This window comes from Hippoglossus stenolepis, chromosome 9 (genome assembly GCF_022539355.2).
Source record: "Hippoglossus stenolepis isolate QCI-W04-F060 chromosome 9, HSTE1.2, whole genome shotgun sequence".
NCBI lineage: Eukaryota > Metazoa > Chordata > Actinopteri > Pleuronectiformes > Pleuronectidae > Hippoglossus > Hippoglossus stenolepis.
The window spans coordinates 9,165,938-9,191,369 of NC_061491.1; the positions used below are offsets into that span (position 1 = coordinate 9,165,938).

General features: G+C 40.2%; 1 protein-coding gene across 1 annotated transcript; it reads left to right on the forward strand.

Moving 5' to 3' along the window:
- Positions 1–10,980: 10,980 nt before the first annotated feature.
- angptl2b (angiopoietin-like 2b) lies at positions 10,981–21,902 on the forward strand. The gene is made up of 5 exons (XM_035166104.2): positions 10,981–11,503; positions 16,348–17,235; positions 19,442–19,635; positions 20,522–20,792; positions 20,912–21,902. Exons 2-5 carry the CDS (start codon positions 16,371–16,373, stop codon positions 21,109–21,111), a joined length of 1,530 nt encoding a protein of 509 aa, XP_035021995.1. The 5' UTR covers positions 10,981–11,503; positions 16,348–16,370; the 3' UTR covers positions 21,112–21,902.
- Positions 21,903–25,432: the final 3,530 nt, after the last annotated feature.

Here is a 25,432-nt window from a genome sequence, read left to right on the forward strand (position 1 = left end):
GTCTGGGTCTCTGGCCTTTTATGCCAATGCTTCTCTCGGCCAGTGGAAATAGCTGACTTAATGTTGGCTTTTAGTGCGTGGAAGTTATGACTAAGAAACATTAGGTAACAGTGGTTCTTCTCTTTTAATTTAAGGTATTTAGACAGAGTGGTAATACAATTCAAGTGTAGTGCTTGGAATTAAAAAAAATTTTGAGGCAACATGTCACTAGCTATTTTTTGTCGAAATGAATAACCCAGTAACTAATAAAGTCTTTATTCATTTTTTCAACAATTAGAGCTTTAATCAAGAATACTTTCACGACAAATAACTGTGCAAATGAGAGCTTAGGTTTGATTCAGTGTCTGACTAGAGCAATGCTCTAAACGTGCAGAACAATAAGTCTTTTGAGTGAACACTCAACAAATTGCTACCTTAAGATCATCTAGGCAGGAGTTCAAGAACACAGCTGTTGGAGAAGAATCTGCTGCACTGCTCTTGAGTAACAGTTAATGTTATGAAGGTTTACTTAGACAATTCAATCGACAGGCAACCTATTGTTCCAGAGGGAAAATGACAGCCAGCTTTGTAAAGGCGCACTTATAAAATGTTTCATCTGATTGCTGCAGCCACATGAATGTGACGTTTGAGTGCTTTCAGCAAAACTTTATGTCCCAATGTCAGGTCCTCAGCAACGACAAGTGACATTCAGAACGATCTGTCAAATGGACAATAATTATGACTGCGTGCTCCACCACATGGAGGAAGTTAAACACTTGACACTTTAAATGGTGCGCATCCATCTGCAGGGAGTCATTGGCACAGGAGTAGCATTTCACTGGTGAACAGTGCACACTTCATAATTCCCCTAAGCTTTACATTATGCTCTACACTGATGAGCTTCCATTTGTCTTGGGCTTCTACGGAAAAAGGTGGAGGGGGGGGACAATCAGGATACGTTTCCCAGGCCTTGATTCAAGTACAACCTGCCCGTTCACTTCAACCAAGTTTAACCAAATTAAAATCTGAAGGTCATATCATCCTCATAATCATGGCTGTAACCGAAGAAGAGGAAGAAATAATAGACTTGAGCTTATATGATCAGAAAAGTTTCCAAGGTAAATTTCCAAACTAAACACACAAAGGGTTGTGCAAGGCAGGAGTGCAGGATTGGTATTCTGTTGTCATCTGACCGTGCAGCACAAAGAGTCTGCAGACACTCAGCCAAATTATGAGCTCAACACTGGCCTCTGAGAGCAGCCTGCGTTGAGAGGATACTAAGTGTATGCATGTGTTTGTTCCGAAGTGTGGGGTTATTAAGCTTGTCTCTTTTCTGATGTGGTCCAGGAAATGCCTCACCGCTCCACTTAAGCCATGTTTAGGTTATAGCAGTAGTAAACATTTTGTAGCCAGATTTCTCCTTGCAATAAGACTCATGGTGTAAGACCCGTATAAAATCTTTTCCGAAGGCATGGGCTCGTTATTAACTATAAAATCACATCACGTCACTGCAAGCTGTAGAATCCTATAAACTATAGGAAGGATACCACCATTTCTCCATCAACTGCACATTTCTGAGAGCCTGATGATGTGAAACTATTAAGTCTCAATCATACTCTGGTTCTCTGTTAATAACGGACCTGTGAATATAATGCTCCAGTTTGGCTGCTGAATCCAGGCACAGAACCATTCAACACATTATCTCATGTGCAGTGGAAAAAGCGATTCCACCTCTGTGGTTGCTTTGGTTTTCTCCTGTGAAATTGGGGTCTGTCTTCGGAGTAGGGGCAAAGAGTGTATTTTAATCTGGAAAATATTACTGGGGGTGGAAGAACATGGGAAACAATAACACAAGAAGGATTCCTCTTTCATCCTCTGGGCTCTGTGATTTGGAGATATACTTGAGTCTGCAATTTTAGCTCACCACAACTACCCGCTTGGCCCGGTCCTTTGCTACTCTTTTTCCACCTCCCTCTAAAGTGGGCCTTTGTCTTGGCCAGCCCATGAAAACAGAATGGACGGAGAGCTCCGCTCAAGAAGAGCAGAAGATCCCTAAGGTTACATTTTGGGTAGAGTTGGCCTGAACTACAGTGACCTGTGTGTGGTGCAGATCTTTAAAAAGTTCATTCAACTTCAGGCTTTCATGTGACCATAGCATCCCCCTGCCAGCAGAGTTGTAATAGATGAGACTGGTGTGTTATGTGGTCTTGTTACCCTGCATGGAAACCTCCCTGTGTTCAGGGTAGGTCTTCCTCTTCACACATGGAGAAGCCATCAAAACGTGGAGGCAAATGGAGCAAGTAGGTCTTCCTTCAAAGCAGAATGATCCCCTTCTGTTTTTGACATTGAGGGAGCCGAAGCCTTCCGGCAACTGATTAACTACTGTTTTCACAGAGGAAACCATAACAAATGATTTGTAAGCTGTTGTCTAACAAAAGTCACCACAGGGACAGTAAACGGAAAATCTAATCTGCATTTACTTCCTGCTGGGATGAATTGTGGAAAATACCTCATAAAAAAGGTAAAGCTACAGAGAGAAGAGAATAAGTAGTAGAGAATAATTCAAAAGCAGACTCTCTTCTGCTTGATGTCCTAAGATTAATGACTGAATTGTTTGGATAATTGTGGAAATGGATAAAAAGTCGTTTGACAGAAGGGATTTGAGGGTTGTGTTAATACTCCCTGAAGCAGCCTTATTTTGAGAAGCTACCGTTCAATGAAATGTAGCGGCAAAGTCCTCAAACAACTTTAACTGCTTATTTGACTTAGAATGATCCAAGACAAACAGTCAGCGGCTTCACAGTATAGCTTTGCTAACTGTGTGGTCCATTTCCATCTATAAGGACTCTCTAATGTAAACTGAACACAAAGGCCAACAAGTCAAGAAATATGCCTATGTATAACTGGTGCAAATGCAGTATACAGACCATAGTATATATCCATTATATCAGAAATAGCCATTTTTACAAAGAGAGGACGTGAACAAACCTTTTCTAACTTGTTGCAGACTTTCAGTGAGTTGGGCACTGTGTCTGCACAGAAATATTATGGTCATTACTGAAGTCATAGAAACAGAAATATTCAGGGTTTCATGTTAACTACTGAGTCCAAGTAAGACCTTAACTGCAGTCCGGGCCAACTGTCAGGTTACACTTACTGTACATGTGGAAAGTCTGTGATTTCCAAACGAATCAGCAAAAAACCTTCCCTTACAGCAAATTTAACCAGGATGAGGATTTGTATTGCACATACAGGTCTAAAGAAAGGAAATACACTTAAATACATTATGGTAAGTAGTTACAGAAGAAAATAGATAGAAGTCCCATGTCTGTCTGGTAAATATGAAGCTACAACCAGAAGCCAGTTAACTTAACTTAGTATAAAAACAGGGGAAAACAGTCTGGCTCAGAGGAAAAGGAACAAAACTAGCACCTTGTATCTCATTTGTTTAACCTGTACAAAAACCAAGAAGTAAGATTAGAATAAACGTTCTTTCACACAATCCAACCTGGTGTTAATGATGGATGGCAGGCATGAAGTCCACTGTTTGTTATAGCCATCACCACACATGCTGTTACATCACTTAAAATGTACGATACGATAATGGAAATGTGCTTTTATTGTTTTAATTTACAAACACGTCTTTCTACAGTGTGATGTATTGTTTTTCTTGCACAAACAGTATCATAACATTATATTAAGTTGGTATCATGGAATTTGCCCACATTTACCACTGGTATTTAGCATTTTGCCAATGTTCCAAGGTCAATTATCCAGTTGTCAACATGGTAATTTCTGATTTCACGAGTTGTCAAGGCCCAACAAACGCACATTAGCCCTGGTCTCTGAGGAGGAAGAGACTCACAATGATGGTAAATTCTCTGAGGGCCTTTTTATTTAGGGATCAGAACAGCTGTTCTGGGGGCTTGTGGTGGTCCAACACCTTACTAAACACATTTTATTCATCTCAATGCTTCTCAGGCCTGGGGAAAAATTACAAAAGGAAATGTAACTGTTGATTTCAATTATTTTGGACCTCATTAGCGGAAAGATTTTCAAGCCAATATGGAGAAGCATATTCACAGCAGGCTTACTAATAATATAGTGGTCAAGCAAACACACATGCTTTGTTTAAACACAGGGATGGAGAAGGCCACACTGAATTTGGTCAAATAAAGTGGAGCGAGTAGTAACTTGGACTTTGATGTCAATGACTTTCACTTGGGAACCTATTCATTGAATGAAAACGTAAATTCAATTGATGGATAACATGGAGAACAGGACAGATTTGATTTATGTTTTTCCAACTTACAATTGTGGCCAAGATGAAATAAGATGATATACACACACCCTTCAACATCAGGGATGCTCCATGGAGAAGAGGAGGCTAAGACATTTAATTTAGTGGTTGGCCACAAAACAAACAACAGTAGTGTGCTGGACTGCCTGATCCACATATCATGCACATCTGTATTATGAGTATGAGGCCTTGTGGGGTTTGGTTGCAGAACAGATTCTGACTGCTGGTCCCAAATTTCCTCTAAGCAGTGTAATAAATATGGTTTTGACTTTTCCCTTATTCCTGCAGTAATGTTTTGATGTACTCGACTTAGATTTATGCACAGGTTACACATGTAAATGCACACGTAAACAAGTACTTTCAATAAAGTAAAGCTTCTCCAGCAAGTACGATATGTAATATTTAAAAAGTAACAAAATACAAATGCACAAATAATTTTTAAAAAACACACCAAACACATTTCAGGATATTATTATTGGAGGTATTATTTTAGCACTGCTGTACTTCATTTGAGTTTCCTCAGACAGGAAATTATCAAACAGAATTTCTCTAGCAGGCCATGGACCAAGATAAAGAACCAACATATTCTATAAAGAAATGAAATGTTCCCATAAACACCTTGAACCGTGATTTTATCCAGATACTGCTTCTCTGATGCTACTTACACTAGTTCAGTGTCAGGCACTATAGCGCAGCTGTATAGTAACAGTGTTTAAAGTTGGGCTGAGCCATCAGCCTGCTGCCACACTAACTCCATAAACAGCTGGGAAATGAGCTATGGTTTACCTTGAGCCAGGGTGCCGTCCAATCATTCCCCAGGCTGTTCTTTACCCAGGACATTGGTGATTAAAGCAGCCAGACCTGAACCTAAATACACAGCCACAGAATACACCTTGTTCTTTATAGTCCAGAGGCTGAAAGCAAACAGAAACAGGCTACAATCCCAGCATTTACAGTCACACCTGGCTTGGAGGCTGGCCTGTTCCACAATTATATTGTTGCCTTGTAAATGTCCAATAAGGTCTGAGACAGCCAAATAGATGACATTTAAAGAGTGATCACTACTGCTATAAAACAAAACGGTCACATAAATATATAAACTGAGATCCAAGATTCATGAATTTCTCTAAGTGTGACTGTCTGCAAACTCTCTTTGCTAAGCAGGCCCTTATGTGCTTGCCTGACAGAGTTGCAGAACAGAGAGTATTGTCTTGTATAATGCTTGACTTTCTACAATAGGACAGATTTGTAGGGACCGTTTTTGCATGTGCACAAGCAATGGTCATTGGTCCAAAAAAAGTAGGTCAAATACGCTGCAGCTGACATAATCCACACAGAGAGTCCCCAACTTCACTGAGAGCCGAGCTCTCTGACACCTGAACTCTACTACTGACAGTTTCCCCTGGTTACAGAGCTCTGTGTTTACCATCAAAACTCAGATTACAACTCTTTCCTCCTGAGTCTTTGACAGGTCATCATGTTGCCTCCTTGAAATCTACTCATACGTAATACCCATATAGAATAACTGCCATTGTCTATCACCACACACACACACACACGCCATTATGGTGATCCTCCAGACACAGGCCTTTATTTGTTGCTATGCTGCTTCCATGGATCCCAAACACCTGTTTAAAAAGTCTATTGAGCGTGTCACTTTGGATTCTTTCCAAATGATGTAAAGACGGCCCTCTTGTAAAACATGTCTGGAAACCATACGGTAAATGTTGAGCACTCATGACAAATAGGTATTGTGACCTTGAAGATGATGAGCTGGTTTAGGGATTAATGCTTGTAAGAAAGAGTCTGCATGAATCAACTCAAATAGTATGAGTCTAAACAAATGCTGCCTGATGTTATTTGCAGTTCCAGTTGTCGATTTTTTGTTCAATCACTGTTTGAAAGTCAGACAAGGCCACACGGGTTGCCCATGCTTTCAACATCACATTAATGAAGGCTGAAAGAAATCCTGTTCCTCTGAATTCTCACACGTTCCATTTTTACTGGTCTCCTTTGGTGGTTTCTGAAACAGTCAGGGTGAGCTTGACAAAATCCTGAGCCAGTCCCATTCTTTCCACTCAGATCATAAAACTCAATTTTCCTCCCAACAGAACGCTCCTTGTACGTCTACCCACCAAACACTGGGAGTCCTACGCAGCAAGGCCATGGAATAATTAAGCAGACTCTTTCCACGCTACATCACAGAGGAAAATATTAATATTTCTATATGATACATCTCTTACGGTAAATGCTTTTTCATATAGGGGCCACACAGAGCGGCAGAGGTAAATTATAATAACAATTTTAAAAAAGTGAATTCACAGTTGTAATAAGAGTGTCAATCAAACATGGATAACAACCAGCGAGCAACAGTGGGCCAGGGGTGACAGGGTCAACAGGTCACCAGAGAACCATCCATCATGGCTGGCAGACAGGGAGACACGCTGGTCTAGTATATGACCGTGTTTAAACAAAGGTCACTATGGTGGCCTCACACAGCAAGCCACTCATATTAGGTTCATCACACTGACAGCCAAACCTCGTCACATGTGATTCCGTTCATGAAAACTCACCACGTGGATTGAGTTAAATATTGTGGAACACATAATGCAAACACAAATTTCAGTAACATTGGTGGTTGATGTTATGCTAAGGACAAATGGGAACTAGGTTGTTTGACTTAAGTTGTACAGCTAACATGTATACAGTATGTCAATGTCAAGGTTGGAAGTAACGAAGTGCATTCATGTCTGTTAACTGGGTAGATTATTGGTTTATTTGTGGCTCTAAAATCACTTGAAACTGGACGACTAAAGCTAGAGCATTCAAAGTCAGTGATTAAGTGAACAAAAAAAAAAAAATACAATGGCACTCAGAGTGCATACCTTCGCCAAGGGCCAACAGTCCCCAAGCCCGACCATACTGCACACACTCATACATATCAGTCCTCTAAATATGCCTGATTTTTTAGGGGAAATTGGAAAAAAATAGCCCCATCTCACAATGATAAAAGAAATTCCTGGATCCACCCTTTTGTCCAGTTTCGTGACACAATTTAATGTTTTTTTTCTTGGCCAATTTCCCATCTCTTCACCAAGGTTTGTAGAAATCCGTTCTGTATCTTTTGCATAATCCTTCTGACAAACCACCAAACATGCAGTGGCTAGTTTAGTCTTACACAGAGGTATATGCATTTTACCTTGGGAAAACTGCACCTTTTTAACCTGTGTCGTTGTGCATTCTAATCGTTGACTGCGTAATCGAATCGAATTGTGAGGCTTGTGAAGACGGACACCTCTATAAATTTAAGGCTGGATTTCCAACCAAGCAGAGCAGACCACAGGGTAAACTGATTACTTACACATTTGTTAGGGAATTTACACCTAAATACCAAATTTAGTAGGATATTGAGCGATGCATTATAAAAGCATTGTGATCCTGTTTTCTACATCCCCTTTGTTAAAATTTAGCTCCAAAATTATTTTACTTTATATTGTGCATTTTCACTAATAAAGTGACTGTCACTACTTAGGTTAAACCTGTAATGTGTAATCACTATACATTCAAGTCTCGGCGAAGTTGAAATTTATGACAGTAGCCAATCTACTTAAAGATGTTCACCTTAGAAATCCATCTCCAAGGGTTAGGTTTAGTACTTATTGTATAATTTGTCAGATGACTTTATAGATCCATTTGCCTTGAAAGTGATAAAAACCATCATGGCTTTCCTTTCAGCTTTAATAGGAGGCACGTTGTGAAATATTAGCCAATGGAAAAACCTCTATGGAGGTGTATTTGTCATTCTAAAGCACTCCTAATTTCTCTGTAAACTGTTACATTTGTTTTTTTAGACACGGCAGTGCTTTTTCTGACCCCGGTTGTCATAATGAACAGAATCAACATGTGAACCGATCATGAGTTACAGGCTACACAGCTTTTGTTTTTCATATTTTAAGATATGAAACACCTGAAGAGTAATTTTAAAAAGCTGTGCTGATCTGAAAAAGCTGCGTTTGACACACAAAGAGCTGCAGGGTCATTACTCCTCCTTCACTTCCTCATATCTGTGAGAGCTTGTTTTCAAAACTGCGATGTAAGACCCTGTAAGAGGAGGAATAATTAATTTAGCGGCTGTTACTGACTATTATTTTGTAATTCACAAACAACCGCTAAATTCTCGAAACATGCTTCTTCAATCCTCAACCCAGAAACTCCTGTAAAACATTTCCAACATGGAGCCACTTTCCACAAACTCTCCAATGTGGTGCAGCTTTAAAATGCATAGATTTCAACGAGGTCGTCAGATTTTCCCCCTGACATTTTTATGATCCGATGTTCCTGAACCTGCTGAGGATTAGAGATGGAAAGAGAACTAATCACTGCGCCCACACCGTGGCTTTGGATGACACCCAGCGAGTCACTCAAAACACTCAAGATTGAAAAGCAGCTCAGCTTCCCGGCCACCGGGCAAGTTCACCACTTCACCACAAAGTCAGCTGCAGTTGTCATTTAGGAGGAAAAAGGAGGAGGAAACAATTGAATATTACTAGTCCAATAAAACACATTTGACTAGACTGGTAATATTCACTTGTTGCAGGAGAGCTTATATTTAGTCAGATTTTCTTTGATCAAAAATCTCTTTAAAAGGGATTAATTTGTCATATGTGTTACTGCTCCTTCTGTCTTAATCTCAGATGCTATGAAATGAATTTGTCCACGTCGTCCTGGTCCAACATCTTCTGCCAGGAACTTTGTCTCATGAAGCCAGGTGGACATTCTTGGTGTGTCATTAGTGGAATCATTTAGACGTTCCATTCACTGAAATTTGTGGAAAACAAAAAAAATCTAACTCTGTCTGCCTCTAAATACTGATCAACACATGATCTGAACTAAAAAAACACATACACAAACGTGATCCTCTATGTATATACACAATTTTACAATGTCTATGGTGATGGTGGGGTTCTGCACTGTATATAATTCAATATTTTAAACTACAGTAAGCCTTTCACTGTAGCTGGATGCAACTTCAGCACTTTGCCGTTTACAACATTTTCTTTCACTTACTATTAAATCAGGCCCCAGGGATATTACAGCAACTCACTTTAGAAAGGTTAATGCTACCCATTGTAAATAGCTTTCCAGTCTAACTACACTTGGTTAATAGTGCATGGGAACATTTCCCCAAAGTATGACGAGAGGATTCCTTGATAAAAAACACATGACAACACATGCACACTGTACGAGAGTCTGGATTTGACTGATGCAGTGAGGCAAATGTTTATCTATAGGCTCAAAAGGAATTGTACATAGATATTTTAAACAATATAATGGAAAACACTGATTGTACAGTATAAAATCAGTTGGAGCACCTGAATGATTGCAAACATAGTGGAAAACAAGAAATGTAGCCTGAACTTTGGCAACTTTTTCCTCATTGTTAATTTTTTTTTCGCTTTTCTATTTTATGCACATCGCAACACAACCAGTTTATAGTTGACGCACATAAAAGTTGGTCACCATCTGTAACATATTTCATGTTTATACTCGAGAAAGGAGAATCACACATCCTGTGCATTGTAAAACAAACTCCATGGCCATAAAAACACTAACAAACTTTATGAAACACAAAGCTACAATAAAACACTGAGGCAAATGTTCAATTAGCTGATCGTGAATGATTTACTGGCACTTGATAGGATGACTACTGTTAGGTGCAGGAATGATACCTAGTTAATATTTGCTAGAGGCTATAATCCAAATAAAAGTATCAAAAGCTGCCCATCTGGTGAGGGAGGTGTAAATTACTTTTTAAAAGCTGCTAGAAATGTGTCAACCCTTCCGTAATTGTGCATTTACAAAAATACAATTCTGAAGTTTCTCTTAACTTTCCCTTTAACTCTTAAATAATCGTAGCAGAAAGAGAAAATCCAGTCATAACAATAACTGGCTGGACAAAAGAAAGCGCATTAAAAAGATGAAAACAACAACATAACAGGAGACATCAGCCATAGCAACAGTATCCCAAATGCCAAGTCTTTGTATGAGACATTTATAGATCATTGGCAGGATGGTCCGCCCCGCAGGACACATTCATATCCTATTGTCCACCCACACATACATGGACACAAGTTCATACAGCTCTGCTTTTGAAGTTATTATGTGATTGTCCCCCAGCAAGATTTAGTTCAAGTGTGCTGCACTATACAGAGACCCTGCCTGTTTCTGACATCTAACCTCCAGGCTGTAAAAAGCAGGGTCGGCAGTCACTCATCCAGACCTGGTCTAAGTCAAACACCTGGATCTGCTTCCTATCTGTCAGCGTCTTTCCGTCTCTCAGGGCAAGTGTTCATTCACGCCCAATTAGGATCTGATCAGTGTAACATCACTGCTGTCCACCACCAGAAGAACCATGCAGTCCCAGGCCAGAAATAGTGCTGGTAGTGGTGAACCGGTGGCCAGGGGGCAGGGGGAAGGAAATTTGAGAAGTGCGTGCGTGTGTTCGTCTTGTGCATGCTTGTGGATCTCTTTTGTGCCATGGGGAGGAGGGGTGGAGAAAGAAGGCGGTTGCTTTAAACAAGAATGTGTTCATTTTAAGGGAGAGGGGGGAGGCTCTGAGCTCAATTTGTCTGCCTACTGAAACACTGCTAGAGGATTTCTCATCATTTAAAAGCACCAAGGAGGAGAGAGAGAGAGAGAGAGAGAGAGAGAGAGAGAGAGAGAGAGAGAGAGAGAGAGGTGCAGTTGAGAGAGACAGCCTCTTAGAGCTGTGAGGCAGAAGTGATGGATTCAACCCACAGAAAAGTGACAGTCTTCTCCTAACGGGCCACAGGCAGAACACAACCTGCCCCGGACTCACACCATTCATCAGGGAACTACCTCCACTGCCAGTTGTCTCTTGAAAGTGCTGCAACTTTTTCAAGTGGATTTTGAAACAATCTACTCAATGTTTACTGAAGAGTTGCCAGCAAGTTAAGCTTCTGTTGGGCTAATGACGGTCTTTTAATAATAGTCTTCACAGGTAAGCTACCTCTTCACTAGTGGAATGAACTGAGGTGACAAAGAGTGAGTAACTAGACAGAAGAGCACAGAGAACTTTGAGAAAAGGACACAGGCGTGCAGCTTTTACACTTGGGATGACTCTCAACCAGGAGCAGCTTCAATCATCTCAGGCAGGAGGACAAGGAAACTGAGGGAGCTTCATCAATATTCAACTGTTATCTCGTAAGTACTGTGTAACATTTGAATTATATTTATCTAATATATTGGTTACATTTATTAGAGACACTGCATGTCACATCAATTCACTGCATTAATCAATTGTCCACCATTGTAATATATTAACTAAGTGAAAATGATGACCCTTCTTGGTGAGACACAAGTTGTTGGTGAGCAAAGACTCAGTCAGCCAAGTGGCATTTTTAACATGATGGAAAAGCAATTATGTGGTCATTTCTTTTATCTGATGGAAGCCAGACTGTGACTGTTCTGTCTCAAACTGCTGCACTCTGCATTATTTTCTTTTAATCCTGAATTCAGCGGTTGTCATGCAGCATCTCTTGTCTGACTCACTGTTTGGTGCCAACGGGTAATTCTACTCTCTGATGACTAATCAGACTGATGACTGATGGACTCTGTTAAAGAGAGTTTACTACAGCGCATAGGGATGCTGGAGTGCAGGCTCTCGAGACTTAGCGCTTCTTCACTACTGATAAAACACTGTCAAAACACTGTCAAAACACAGGAACCTAAAAGTCTAGGACAAGGCACAAGGGCAGTGAAGCAGGTATCTAAAAGATGATATGATATAAAAGATTCATGATATCAAAAGATGCCACTTGCTTCTAAAAAAAGAATAAAAGATAAGTTTACTATGTCAAGCAGTGTGCAGCTTCAGGATGTTCCCCTGGGCTCAAGAGGACAGGGAAGCCGGGAAATGAATCCCGTCTTTGTTTTCTGTTGCCAGGCTAGTGTTTGGATAAGGCGGCTTTGAGGTAGCATGCTGGAACTTATCGAAACAATTTGCGAGACCCCCTGCTTCCCTGTCTGACTCAGATCACAACGGAGGTAAGGTAAGAGAGACAGGACCAAACCTAAATTCCAACAAAAACTTTACCTCTCCTGCGGAATGGAGAGTCAAAACAAACACTGAGCAGGTAGTTGAGATTAATTATGTTCCAAATGTCATGTTACATGCTTACAAGGATTACATGCTTGAGGAAAGAATGAGGTCACCCTCTAGGAAAGGTAATAAGGCTGATTACCATGAGCAAATTGAATTTGACTCTGATCTAACACATATTGGGTGTCAAGCAGGAGATTGCATGTTCTCAGTGGAGTTGGCACTAATTTAAACATGCAGCACAAAGCCGCCCAGCAAAGTGCCCACTTCTTTTTGGCTACTGACAAATTAGGTGCTTTGTAGTCCTGTTGTGATCTCCTGCTGTAGTTGATGATGTGATTATGAAGCATTCACATAGAAAGTAGGACATTGGGTTATGAATTGGGTCAGTAGATACAGTACGTCTTAAAAAGGTACTTATAGGTGGGAGAGAGTAATGGTCCGGTGTCTGAGGGGTGTAGCTCTCACCGTCTGCCACAACCACTGACTCTACATGTGTGTATGGTAGCTCACACTAATGAGGTGACAAAGAATGTGAGGAATGCCATGCTCATGCTGAAATGAGAGGGGCTGGGGAGCGAGACATCAGCCAGTCTGAGCAAGGCTGCCCACCTTCTAATTAATATGTGCTGAGCATGACCAAAAAGGCCGGAGCTGGTCGGACACACACTGACCTGCCTATCACACTTGATTTCACATTGAGTGAAATCCGCTAAGAGAAGTCGTGTAAACACAGACTTACCACCTGAAAACAGTAAAACCAAAACATTTTGGTGTGAAGCAGGCTTTAGGAAATTATCCATGGGGAGCTGCCAATCAAATGAAAACGAGAATGGCCCTTCCGCCTTTAGGTCCTTTTAGATTCAATGTCTTACGTGTTTCTGAGATAAAACATTGCACACATTCACAATTCCAAATTTAAAAAAAATTATAATAAAAGAATTAAGGTATTTTCCTGGTGAACCTTATTTAATCAAACTTTGTCTTATTCAGCAGCTGTACATAAAACTTTCTTTCTACAATTGAAACCTAATATTGTTCAAAAATAACTTTGCTTCTGAAAATTCTCATGAATTTGTTTGCTTTGGTTTCATCTTCTGTCCAGTTCATCCCAAACCAGTTCAATGAGGTTTAAGAGGAGACTGTGCTGCTCTTCATCATGTGAAGCTCCGTCTGTTTCTTTTCTTCTCATGCTCAAAGCTGCTATGGTTAATTAACTTCTTAATCCCTAAAAAAGGGATGTTAGCTGTAAAATTCACTCATATTTTTAGGTACAGTGATCAAAACTATCTTTTTATTTTGTATCTTGAGCAGTTCAGTGGTTACCTTTCTACCATCAGGTTATTCACTGTACCTGATCTGCTTAAAACAAGGAAAGAAAAATTGACCGGTTTTGACTGGTATCATATACAACACTTCAACACCAGTTAATCATTAAAGCTATTGGCCAGTCAATAGCAGCTTGTTAAAGGGAACTGATGTTGGGACAATGATGAGCTGTGGGGGCTGTTACCAGCGAAGACGGAGGAGGAGGCTTTCTGTTGTTCCCTCTGGCAGACTGTCGATGGGTTAATAACAGGCTGTCTCTGTTGGGGCAGATGGGACTCTCTCCGGTCCCTGGGAGACTGAGCCCAATGAGTGTTGTTGTTTAAACACACACATTAACCACAAAACTCTTTTACAGACGCACACATACCGCATGCGAGTGCACACAAACACATTTCATCACAAGCTGCAAACATTTTCCCCTCAGCTTTGAAGTGTAGTGAAGCCTAGAGCAGGAGATTCCAGGATAACAACATCCAACATGGGACTCCTCAGCAGCGGGGGCAAATCACACAGCATTTCTCAGAGACAGAGCTCATGTTCCAGGGGCAGAAACCACAGGAGCCACTAGCTAAATACAGTCATCAGCACATTACAAGGGACAGGCTATGACCGACTTGGTTATCTTGGTATGAGCTTGCATGCAGGATATTATTAGTGATTTCATTAAGATGAGTTCAGTGATGATAGTAGCTATCTATTTGAATGGTGTGAAAACTATTCAACATTATAGTTCCATCAATCGGCTTTTGCAGAGGTGATGTCATTTTTTAGCAGGATTAATAGTAAAAGATCTTACTGTGCTGACAGAAGACAGACTCGTGGTGAATCTGAAATGGAAACTATACTCTGAAGGATATTTTATTCATATTCCAGCAAATGACTTGGGTACTTTGTTAAGAAAATACAGACAAGAATCAGACTCAACATTCTTGTGCAGCGTATGGTGATTTTTTTTGGGCCTATTAAACAATAATATCCAAAAAGGCCAACAGGTTACATAATAGTAGTATACAAATTTGTTTCCAGTAAGAAAAAGTGTTTACACATTTTATTCAGATGAAGCCGAAGGGGTTGAATGTGCCAGGTTCATGTGCTTGGAAAGTGCTGCATTTCTCCTCTCCGTGTCTTCAACCTAATGTGCTGGCAGCATGCCCGGATTAACAAGACAAAAACATTTCAACTCTCTTCCCAATTTTCTTTCAGGACATCATTTGGAAGTTTATCTTTCACATAGAGATAAACTTTAACAAATGTATGAAGAAGCCCTTTTAAGATTGGAAATCCTTATGCAGCCCTTCAAGAATCAAGCCAGTATAGACCTCACTATATCGCTTTCTGATTAGACAGGCCCCCCCACTGACTCTGGGGAGGTGTTAAACAGTAGTCCACTGTAATCCAATATACAGCAGCTTTCAAACAAGGTGTCCCGGGAGTTCAAGGCCTTGTTTTCTTCACACAGGAGTTACATTCTCCTCAGCAATGAGTGGCATACCCTCCGCTAACTAATAACACCAAATTATCATTAAAAATTGCCTGCACTTATTTTTCTCTTAAATTGTATATGAATTCGTAATGAACCAGCTCACTCTCATTAGCTCTTGAGGAAGATTATGGGTTGTGCCACACGGTCCAATTAGGCAGAAAAGAAAATTTAGAAGCGATGGAAATCTAAACATGAATATATCTAAGATTTGATCAGAAGTGGACACAGACACAGGTAATGGTAATGTTATGTAAGATCTTTTTCTCAGCATTCTTGATGGTTAAAGTAAGCTTTTAGTTATATCAGAACCAGACATCTTCAAAGAGGATACACAACTTATGATTAATTCCCTATTAGTGTGTGCATGCAACGTATTTCCCTTACTGAGGACTGATGCAACACAATCAATATTTTAAACAGCTCCATGAATAGAATCATCTGGTGGTGCTTCAAATTTTCCATAAGCAAAGATGTCCAGGCCTGCAGAAGGGAGTAGCTGGGAGTGTTTCTTTGTGTCACGGACAGGCAGTGGCATTCGCCCAAAGAGAACCTGAGCCAGTACGGCAAGCTAAGCTAAACACAGTTCCCTAACAGCAATGTATCTGACTCGAAAGATCAGCACATCATTAGACAAAATAAATATTTTTCTTAGGGCCAGAGAGGGGATTAGTCACTTTCAAACAGCTTGTACAACATGGATCTGACAGAAGAAAGCTGATTTAAACAAACCAGGATCAAGGCCCTGTCATGGTGAATAACAGCAGCCAGTGAGGCACTCCGCAAGACGAGTCACCGATTTCCTCTCAGATCTAATCTTTTTTGGTAGCTCTTATTTTTGGGAGCTGTAATAACCTCCAGCTTTGCTTAATCTGAGATGTGTATGCATAGGACATTGGTGCCTAGTGGACCAGTGTATCCTGATGAACAGCCTTCTTCTGGTCTCAGTAAACATAGCTGTGAAGGACTCCATTGATGCCCTGTCACAATGCATACAACCCAATCCTGAGAGCTTTCAATCAGAGGCAGAACAGGTAGTGAGTAGGTACTCAATGATCGAGCTTCTGCTTACCAACAACAAACGTTTTTTCCCTACAATATAATCATGTTCTCAATTTTCCTACCCATTCTTCTCAGGCTTTGGTGATTTGGCCACACTCATGGAGACCCCTTCAATGGTCCTGCTGGGGCTCCTTATTTATGGACTAGCCGGTGGTGTTCAACAGACTCAGGGGAGTCCATCCGACAACAGCCGGGACAGGACCCAAGAATTTGGGAGCAGTGAAGACGGTTTTGAGAGAGAGTTTCTCTATGCCGGGAGAAGCAAACGTTCTCCAGCTGACCAGCAACAGGACAAATGCTCCTACACTTTTATAGTGCCGCAGCAAAAAGTGACTGGAGCCATCTGTGTCAACTCCAAGGAGCCAGAGGCTATGCTGGAGAATCGGGTCAACAAACAGGAGTTAGAGCTGCTAAATGTGGAGCTACAGAAACAAAAGAGGCAGATTGAGACCTTGCAACAATTGGTGGAGGTGGACGGGGGTATTGTCAATGAGGTCAAGCTTCTGAGGAAGGAGAGCCGAAACATGAACTCTAGAGTCACTCAGCTGTACATGCAGCTGCTCCATGAGATCATCAGAAAGAGAGACAATGCCCTGGAATTGGCCCAGATGGAGAACAAGATCTTGAACCAAACCTCTGAGATGCAGCATCTCACCAGTCGATACAAAGATCTCGAGCACAAGTACCAGCACTTAGCTTCTTTGGCCACTAACCAATCAACTCTGATTGTCCTGTTGGAGGAGCAGTGCCAGAGTCGCCCTTCCCCTCGTCATGTGCCCATCCCCCAGCCACGGCCTCAGCCCCCTCCACCATCCCAGCCCGTTAATAAGCCTTACCAGCCACCTGTCCTTCCACGAATCAACAACCCAATCAGCAACGAGATCCAGAGTGACCAAAAGTCACCGCCTCTTCCAACAATGCCGGCTGGCACACACAGCCCCTCCACCACTGACAAACCCTCTGGTGAGTCTAACAAAGTCCGATATAAACTTTTATTTTATGCATTCTTACCAGACGTACCAGATGCCATCATAAACAGTAATCACAAACAAAGGATTGTCTGTCTTAAACAAGACAAAATCAACCACTCATTCTTCATAGCCAATTTAAATGAATCCCACGTATTCCCACAACAAAAGGCCAAAGAGAGAACAGAAATTCTGTTGTCCACCGCCTTTTGAGATGCATATTATCTAATTGCCATGATACAACTCACACAAAGCACATTAGCAAGGTAAATACATGTGCCTAAATGGATAGCTGGATCTAAGCCCATGGGCCTCGGAAACCACAAGTTAATCGATGATAAAGCTTTAAATTTGACGAGAAGAGTGTTTTGTGGTATTTGTTGCACTAAAGAGCCTGTTGCTATCTTCAGAAAAAATGGTTTTATAATGGCGCATCAGGGGAACAAACCTGGGAGATTGTTCCATTCACATGTTGTGCTACTGCTTGCAATTTTCACTAAGCTGTATGTGAACGGGAGCCTTTGTATAGAATTTTTCAAAGGAGGCAAATAATTTCCTTCACGCAGCAACCAACACCCCAAAAGTTACATAAACCCTTAACACGAACAGAGCACAACACACAATGCAGGAAGGAGAGAACTGAGAGCGGAACACAGAGAAACAGAGGGATGGAGTCTATGAAAAGGGGGAGGGGGTAATGTAGGAACAGAAAGAGATACCGGCAGTTGGTGATGTCATTTGTTCCACCAGGCAAGAATCAGTCATATGTTCCACCAAATCAGCAGACTTTATCAGGCAGAACAGAGCAGGGCAGCGCTCTGGCTTGTATCTGCTCAGAGACATTCCTGAGAGTAAGTGGATGGCATGAAGTGGGCCAAGAGACAGATCATTCGCAGTGAATTCATTAAACCAATAGCTATCTTGTTATTGAGACAACTGGGTAGTCACTTTTGGTTCGGTCAGCTGAGCAGGACCTCATGACATATGTGTGTTGTTTCATCTTTCATACACCTCATGTCTTGCAAACTCCTGATGCCCCACCTCCCTCACCTCCAACATTTTGTGTGACCCCCTATTCTCGATTTGTTTGTTTCCATTGTATACAAACTCTGTAATCTGTTCCAGCTGGTAAACCATACACGTGTGACATCTTTATAACTTAAACTCTTTCACAGCCAATTGAAGCTAGGGAGCCAGTAGCCCCATTAGTGTTTTTCCACCTCTACTGGGTTTGGAATTTGGGATAAAATCATAAATGGCACACAGGCAAATTATGTTTAACTGTTTTGCACAATGAAATCCAGTAAAGTGGTACTGACTCTGCATGAAATCATCAAAACATTTGAAGCATGAATTCTAATGCTGCAGAATGATGTAGAGATGTAGTTTTTATAAATTAAAACAGAAAAACCATAGCGTAAATAAGTAGAATAATAATCCCAGTCTATAAAGCACAGATGATCGCATTTTTTTCTCCAGTTTCATCATCCAGTAGTCAGGATTCCCTTTGCCCTCATGCCTGTGTTTCTTTTGGCTGCACAGCCGGCAGCCATTTCCCTTATGAGAGGAGCAGCCAAAGTCAATTCTACTGTTAAAATTAAAGCGTCTGCTGAAAATTGGGGTTTTCTATGGCAGAGTATAACAACTCTTTGTGTCACTGACTTTTTCTCCATTTTCTTTTGTTAAGTTTTAATATAATATAAATACAAAATTCTACATGTTAATAGGGGTGTTATGAATTTCCAAATCCACGGTTTGGTTCAGACCCTCAGTTCAGTTCACTTGTGCTTACACCTGTGCTAACATTTAGCACAGCTGTAATCTCTATAGACAAAATATATAGGTGTGGGACAAGATTATGGTGCTAGAAGCCTTCTGGTTTCCATTTCAAGTTGGGCCAATCATGTTTGACCAGACTTTGGTTGCCTGCAAGTAAACATTTATTTATCTGCATTCATATGCAGATAGATGACACATCCTCTTGGGCACAATAATTGCTTATTTATATATGTTATTCTGTTACTTGTGAGATGATAAATTTGGTTCTTTTTAGTATTGTGATCAGAGGTAGCAGCAGGTTGGGGCTGAGGTAACATGGCTTCGTTAGCAAGTATCACAAAACACTATTGTGGATGTTTGTATCATGGATTCTGTCTCACTTTCAGAATGGTTGCTATAGATGTAATGTCATCTCTGTTCAGGTCCATTTAAGGATTGTACGCAGGCTCTGGAAGATGGCCACACTGCCAGCGGCATGTGCCTGGTAAAGCCAGAGAATGCCAACCGGCTTATGCAGGTGTGGTGTGACCAGAGACATGACCCAGGTGGCTGGACGGTGATCCAGAGGAGAGTGGACGGCTCTGTCAATTTCTTCAGGAACTGGGAGACATACAAGGTGCAGCAACCTCACACCAAATCAAGGGACTCATAGTTTGGAGGGAAGCTGGTGCCTCATGTAGGTTGTCTTGACACTAACCAGATGTGAACATGTAATGACTAGGTAATTGTTAAGCTTTCAAAGTGTCTGATATAATACCTACGTCAGTCACTGCTTGGCCTTATGACTCATAAGTCTGTTGGTCTTTATAAAATTACTGATAAAAATTGCTGGAATATTGGACTTTTTTTAAGCCTGTACCAGAAGTTATCTGAAAAAAAGGGCTATGGTATTTATTTAGTCTATCTTTTCTAAGAAAACCCCCCTCTCACAGGAAAAAGCAATTCATTGGTAAATAATTGTTTGCAGGCCAACAGTTAACAAGGGTCCTGATTAAATCTTAGCTGAAGGCAACAATGGAGACATTTCCATGACTTTTATAAAAAAAACCGTTTAACCACATGAGATCTGAAATTTCATTTGTAAACTCATCAGAAGGGGTGTTTCCATGACTCAAAGCATGTGCAGGGTGGGGGACACCACAAACCAACTTACAGTATGACCAGAGCCAGAATAAAGCAAGAGAAGAGTCCAGAACGTGGGATTTCATAATATATACGCACTTACGCACATCCTGTTGTGTTTTCAATCAACAAAATAACAGTGTAAATCTGGACACCCGATACAAGCTATAAACCAGACTCAGAGGGTCCATTTATAATCATGTTCCTTGACAATAAACAAACCCATAGAAGAGCTAAACTCATAATTACCTCCAGATCTCTGAGTGAAGACCCTGAATTATAGACATCCAAACTAACGGTTCAAAACTTTTTCAAAGAGCGTTTTACAAAAGATTTCTCAATCATACTGATAATATTTTTCCTATCACTGCACTTTACAGCAAGGTTTTGGCAATATTGACGGCGAGTACTGGCTGGGTCTGGAGAACATCTACTGGCTGACTAACCAGGGTAACTACAAACTGCTGGTCACGCTGGAAGACTGGTCTGGCAAGAAGGTGTTCGCGGAGTATGCCAGCTTCAGAGTGGAGCCTGAAGCCGACTTTTACAAGCTACGGGTGGGCCGTTACCATGGCAATGCTGGAGACTCCCTTACCTGGCATAACGGCAAACAGTTCACAACACTAGACAGAGACCATGATGCATATACAGGTAAAAACCTGAACGATACTTAATGTTAAACTGGATTAATCTGGGCAATCATAAAACAATTATTAACATGATTACAATGCATGTTGCCTGACTGTTTATTTATTTATTCATCTTTCTAGGCAACTGTGCCCACTACCAGAAGGGAGGATGGTGGTACAACTCTTGTGCCCATTCAAATTTGAATGGAGTTTGGTACAGGGGAGGACACTACCGCAGCCGCTACCAAGACGGAGTCTACTGGGCTGAGTTCAGAGGAGGGGCCTACTCACTAAAGAAAGTGGTCATGATGATCCGTCCAAACCCAAATACCTTCCACTAGGCATCCATGGAAAAGACACTGTACTGTAAAGAAAACTATCACATCTCCTAACATCCATGCAAACTGTATCTTTTGTCTAATGGAGTGGCACCAGTCTAAGCCGAGTACAAAGAATGATAACGTGGAAAGTACAATATCAAATTGTCAGGCTGATATACTGGTCCCTCAAGACAATTGATCAAATGTGTGTACTGTTATTCAGGTGTCTCTACAACTCAGGAGTTGTTTTAAAAACAGTGCGTTCATTTGATCTGAGTGAGAAATACCATGTGAACCTAATTTGACATGAAAAGACCAGATGAAAATCATTCAGTTAATATGGATCCTTAAATAAATATATATAAATAGTATGTATGTCAAGTTTTGTTTTTTCGCAGTTGGAAGAAAATGAGGACGACACAGGAAATGTATCCGGTGACTTAATTTCATTCAAAATACATTCTTCAAATTATAGGAACAGTATCATTTTCTGTGTAATGCAAAGGCCAGGTTCATCAATAACATTTTTCTAACAACAAATTGTTAATACAATAACAGAAGTTACCAATAACAAAAAATAAATTCTATCATAATTTGAGGAAGTACATTCTGTAATACTTGTTTTGAAATGACTTGAACAGGTATTCACCAATTTGCTTGTATAAACCAAGCACTGTATTTACTGTATAAATCTAGTGGTTTGTTGATGTCAATAGATCCAACACATTGCGTATGTACAGAAGATATTTGTAATATAATGTATTAAAACCTGTTATGTCACTAATAATTTGGAATAAAATATGTACAGCTTGTGTGCTTTTTGAGGTGACTTGGTATAAGCTACTACTAAAAAGTGAGAGAGAGAAAACATTTGAAAGGTTGTGCACAAGACCGTTACAACTACATTGTGGTTCTCAAGGCTTCCATTTAACTTAAATGACGTTCTTTAGCCAATGTCACTTAATAACAGCAGTCACTAATATTCATATAATATGAGACACATTTCTATTCAGAAGAGAGTGAAACCAAGATCTCAAATGTTCATGTGTTGACATATTTATCATTGTTAAGATCACAAACTAATGTTTGATTTTAATCCACAACTTCTTGGCTGTTATCTCCGTAAAAAAAAAAGTGTCATCATTCATTGCATCAACATTTTATGTGTCTGAATATATTAAAGCATGGAAGGAGAAAATGTATAAAATATGAACCCATGATATTAAAAGATTTTTTGATTAAGTGAAAGAATATAATTTTCAGCTTTAAGTAACAATGTGGAAAATGTGGTGTTTGTATTGTGAATAAAATAAGAATCTCAGTAAAACATTTAAAAATTAATTGTACAGTATAGATTATTATTATTATAAAATAAAATTCATTAATTTTGTATACTGCTTAACTTTTGAGGGGTTGTAGGGGAGCTGAGGCTAAAATTAACTTAAATTGACTAATTTTATTATTTTGTGAAATATTAATATCATCAATACTTTATTTTATGTGTACCAAAGATTACTGTTACTTTAAAACTGAACGCCGTCAACTTACAGTACATGCCTCTATTATGCAGCAACCATAGCTTTAAACAAATTGGATTTTAAATATGTCCTGCAGTGCAATACCTTGATTGTTGCTTTCATTTGCAATAAACTGAATTTTTGAAGCTCACTAACAAATAATGTTTAGTAATACCATTATGAAAAACTACATTCAATTTAACACATATACAGCTGAGTACATTATGAGATCTGATTGAATAAAAGCATGTCTCAAACATTATCACCACTGTCAGTGTTTGCAAACAAAGCCAGTACACAGAGGAATGACAAATGAAATGTGACAGGCTTGTAAAACTAATGCATCTACCAGGCCCCTCCACTGACAGCAGAAATCCCCTTTACCTCATTATGTGTCAATGACATTTCCAAAGACAGCTGGAAAATAAAACAAGGAGTTCGAACCGAAATAACCAAGCTCCATTACTGTCATTCCATGACTAGATTTGAGCCGAAGAAGGTTGAGACATTTTAAAGAGCATTGGAAATCAATTTAGTGTGAATTCCTGTGACTGACAATTTGAGATCGTCTGAAGGGGCCAATAATCAACAGAGCAAAAATGTTACGTGTTCCATTTAAATTCCTTCACTCCAAATAAACGTTAACATAGCATGTTAGCATTCTGTGCTGCCAAAGTGAAGATGGATGCTTATGTGATAGTAGCCAGAACACCTGTCCTACACTAAAACGACAAACATGGGCTGTTAAAACTGTCTCATAAGTCAAAAAGAGAAAAAGCTTCTTTCCTGTGATAGAGAGGCTTTGGATAGGACAAAAGTAGACATTCATCACTGGGACTGTCACTCTAGTCAGCTGTGTTTTAATTAAGGATGGATGGGACAGTAAAGTGCATCTTTTACCAAAGTCTGCTGTCTGGCAAGGCAGGTCAACACTTTCTAAAGAAATTACATAATAAACCAGTTACAGTCTGCTTTGTCAATTAACCAAATCGTGGTAAAGCAGAGGACGGTGTTTCATCGTCTCCATAAACAGAGACGACAGACTCTTTGGATGCCGAGTACGTCTGAGCACTCACCACGATGGAAAACCTTCAGTAAGGGAGGCCTGTGCAGCCCCCACTCCTCAACCAACATGGAAAACCATGAGCTGACACAGTGCTCACTCAGCACAAAGAGAACCGCATTTCCTGAGCATTCAAACCTGAACCTTCAAATTGGCGTGTATTGTTGTTTCACATCTGCAAAAGTCCATGTCCTTGAATTCTTTGAATGGAACCATTTTTAACTTTCCTGTGCTCTCATGAATCATTTCCACTCCACCTTTTGAGTAAATGTAGTCAAACCACCAGAAACCCCGGTACAATTTTTTCACTGGAGCCTTTAACCACACACATTGCAAGCTTTCAGTCTAAGCAAATGTAGTCATCCACAAATGGACTACACATGTAACGTAAGGATGATTAATTGTTAATTACTAAAAGCTCTGCCTAATGATTCATTGATTGAGCTAAACATCACAGGATTAAAACAATTACATCACATTTTAAAACAATGTGACCCTTGGATAACTTTAACTTGCATGTGAAACTCATTCAGTTTATAAAGACGTTCAGGATGTGTAAAACATTTTCACATCCATCACAATGAACAGACTGTGTAAACATAGACTGTATATAAAAAGGGACCACATGTCTCCATGTCCTCCCAGTATTCAGAAATTAAGCCATAAATATCTGCTATAATATATAAATATACGAACACTGCTATCTTGCATTGATGACGTCATTTGGAGCCAGAGTCTGTGCAGTAGTGATTGGTGATAGTCGTGGTAGTGAGGTCTCGTCGATACACGCACTCTACCAATCGCGTGTCAGTCTTAGCTGTCAATCATGACATCTCACCCTGTTTTAATAACATCGAATAACTAATTAAAACCAAACTTACCAGTAAAATTAGCATTTTCTTTATAGACTCTTTATAGTTTAGGTGGATGTCCCAGCCATTAACATGAAGGAGGTGTGATTTATGAACTATGCTGCAGTCAGCCACCAGGTGCAGATCGAGATACTTTGGCTTCACTGTTGGGAAGCTGTCATGTCATCAATCTTTATATAAAGTCTATGGTAGAGGACTTTTCCACTGTATCTTCTTTGGGTGTGTCATGCTAAAATCTTTTCATGAAAGTAGCCAGCAGACGTACAACATATGGATAAATCATTTTTCATTAAGTTGGATCAGAATACAATAACACCAACATTTAAAAAGAGTCCTTCCTCCTATAAAGACAGCTATCGAAACACGTTTTATGGGGACAGTAACCATGAAGTATCTGCAAACTGGAATCAGATCCATCTTGCTGTCATCTCTTTTTCCTTTTCCTGTTCCCCTCTTCATGTGACCACTATCTTTCCTTCATAAATTACCACAGCCTGTCAAGACACACTGGGGTAACTCAGCTAAGCTCTCATTCCACTGTCTGCATCCCTGCTCCATGTCTATGTAATGTAGTAATGCACTGAGGTGACACAACCGTGACTTGACAAAACCACACCTCTGAACACCAGAAAATACCAAATAGTGAGATTTCACTAAATGTTATGCAACCAAGTCATTTACTGAAACGACTCCCCTGCCGTTGAATGATTGTGATGCATATGGTTGCCATTAAGAAATAGAAAATAGAAACACATAATAATGTGGTGAAGTTCCCCCTTGGGAGAATAGTCACTTCATTGTTTATTACTTACATAGTGGAACTACTGAGTTTTTTTTCCATTTTCCAAAGGCTCAGCATTTGAACTGATTTCCAACTGTGGAGATGTGCA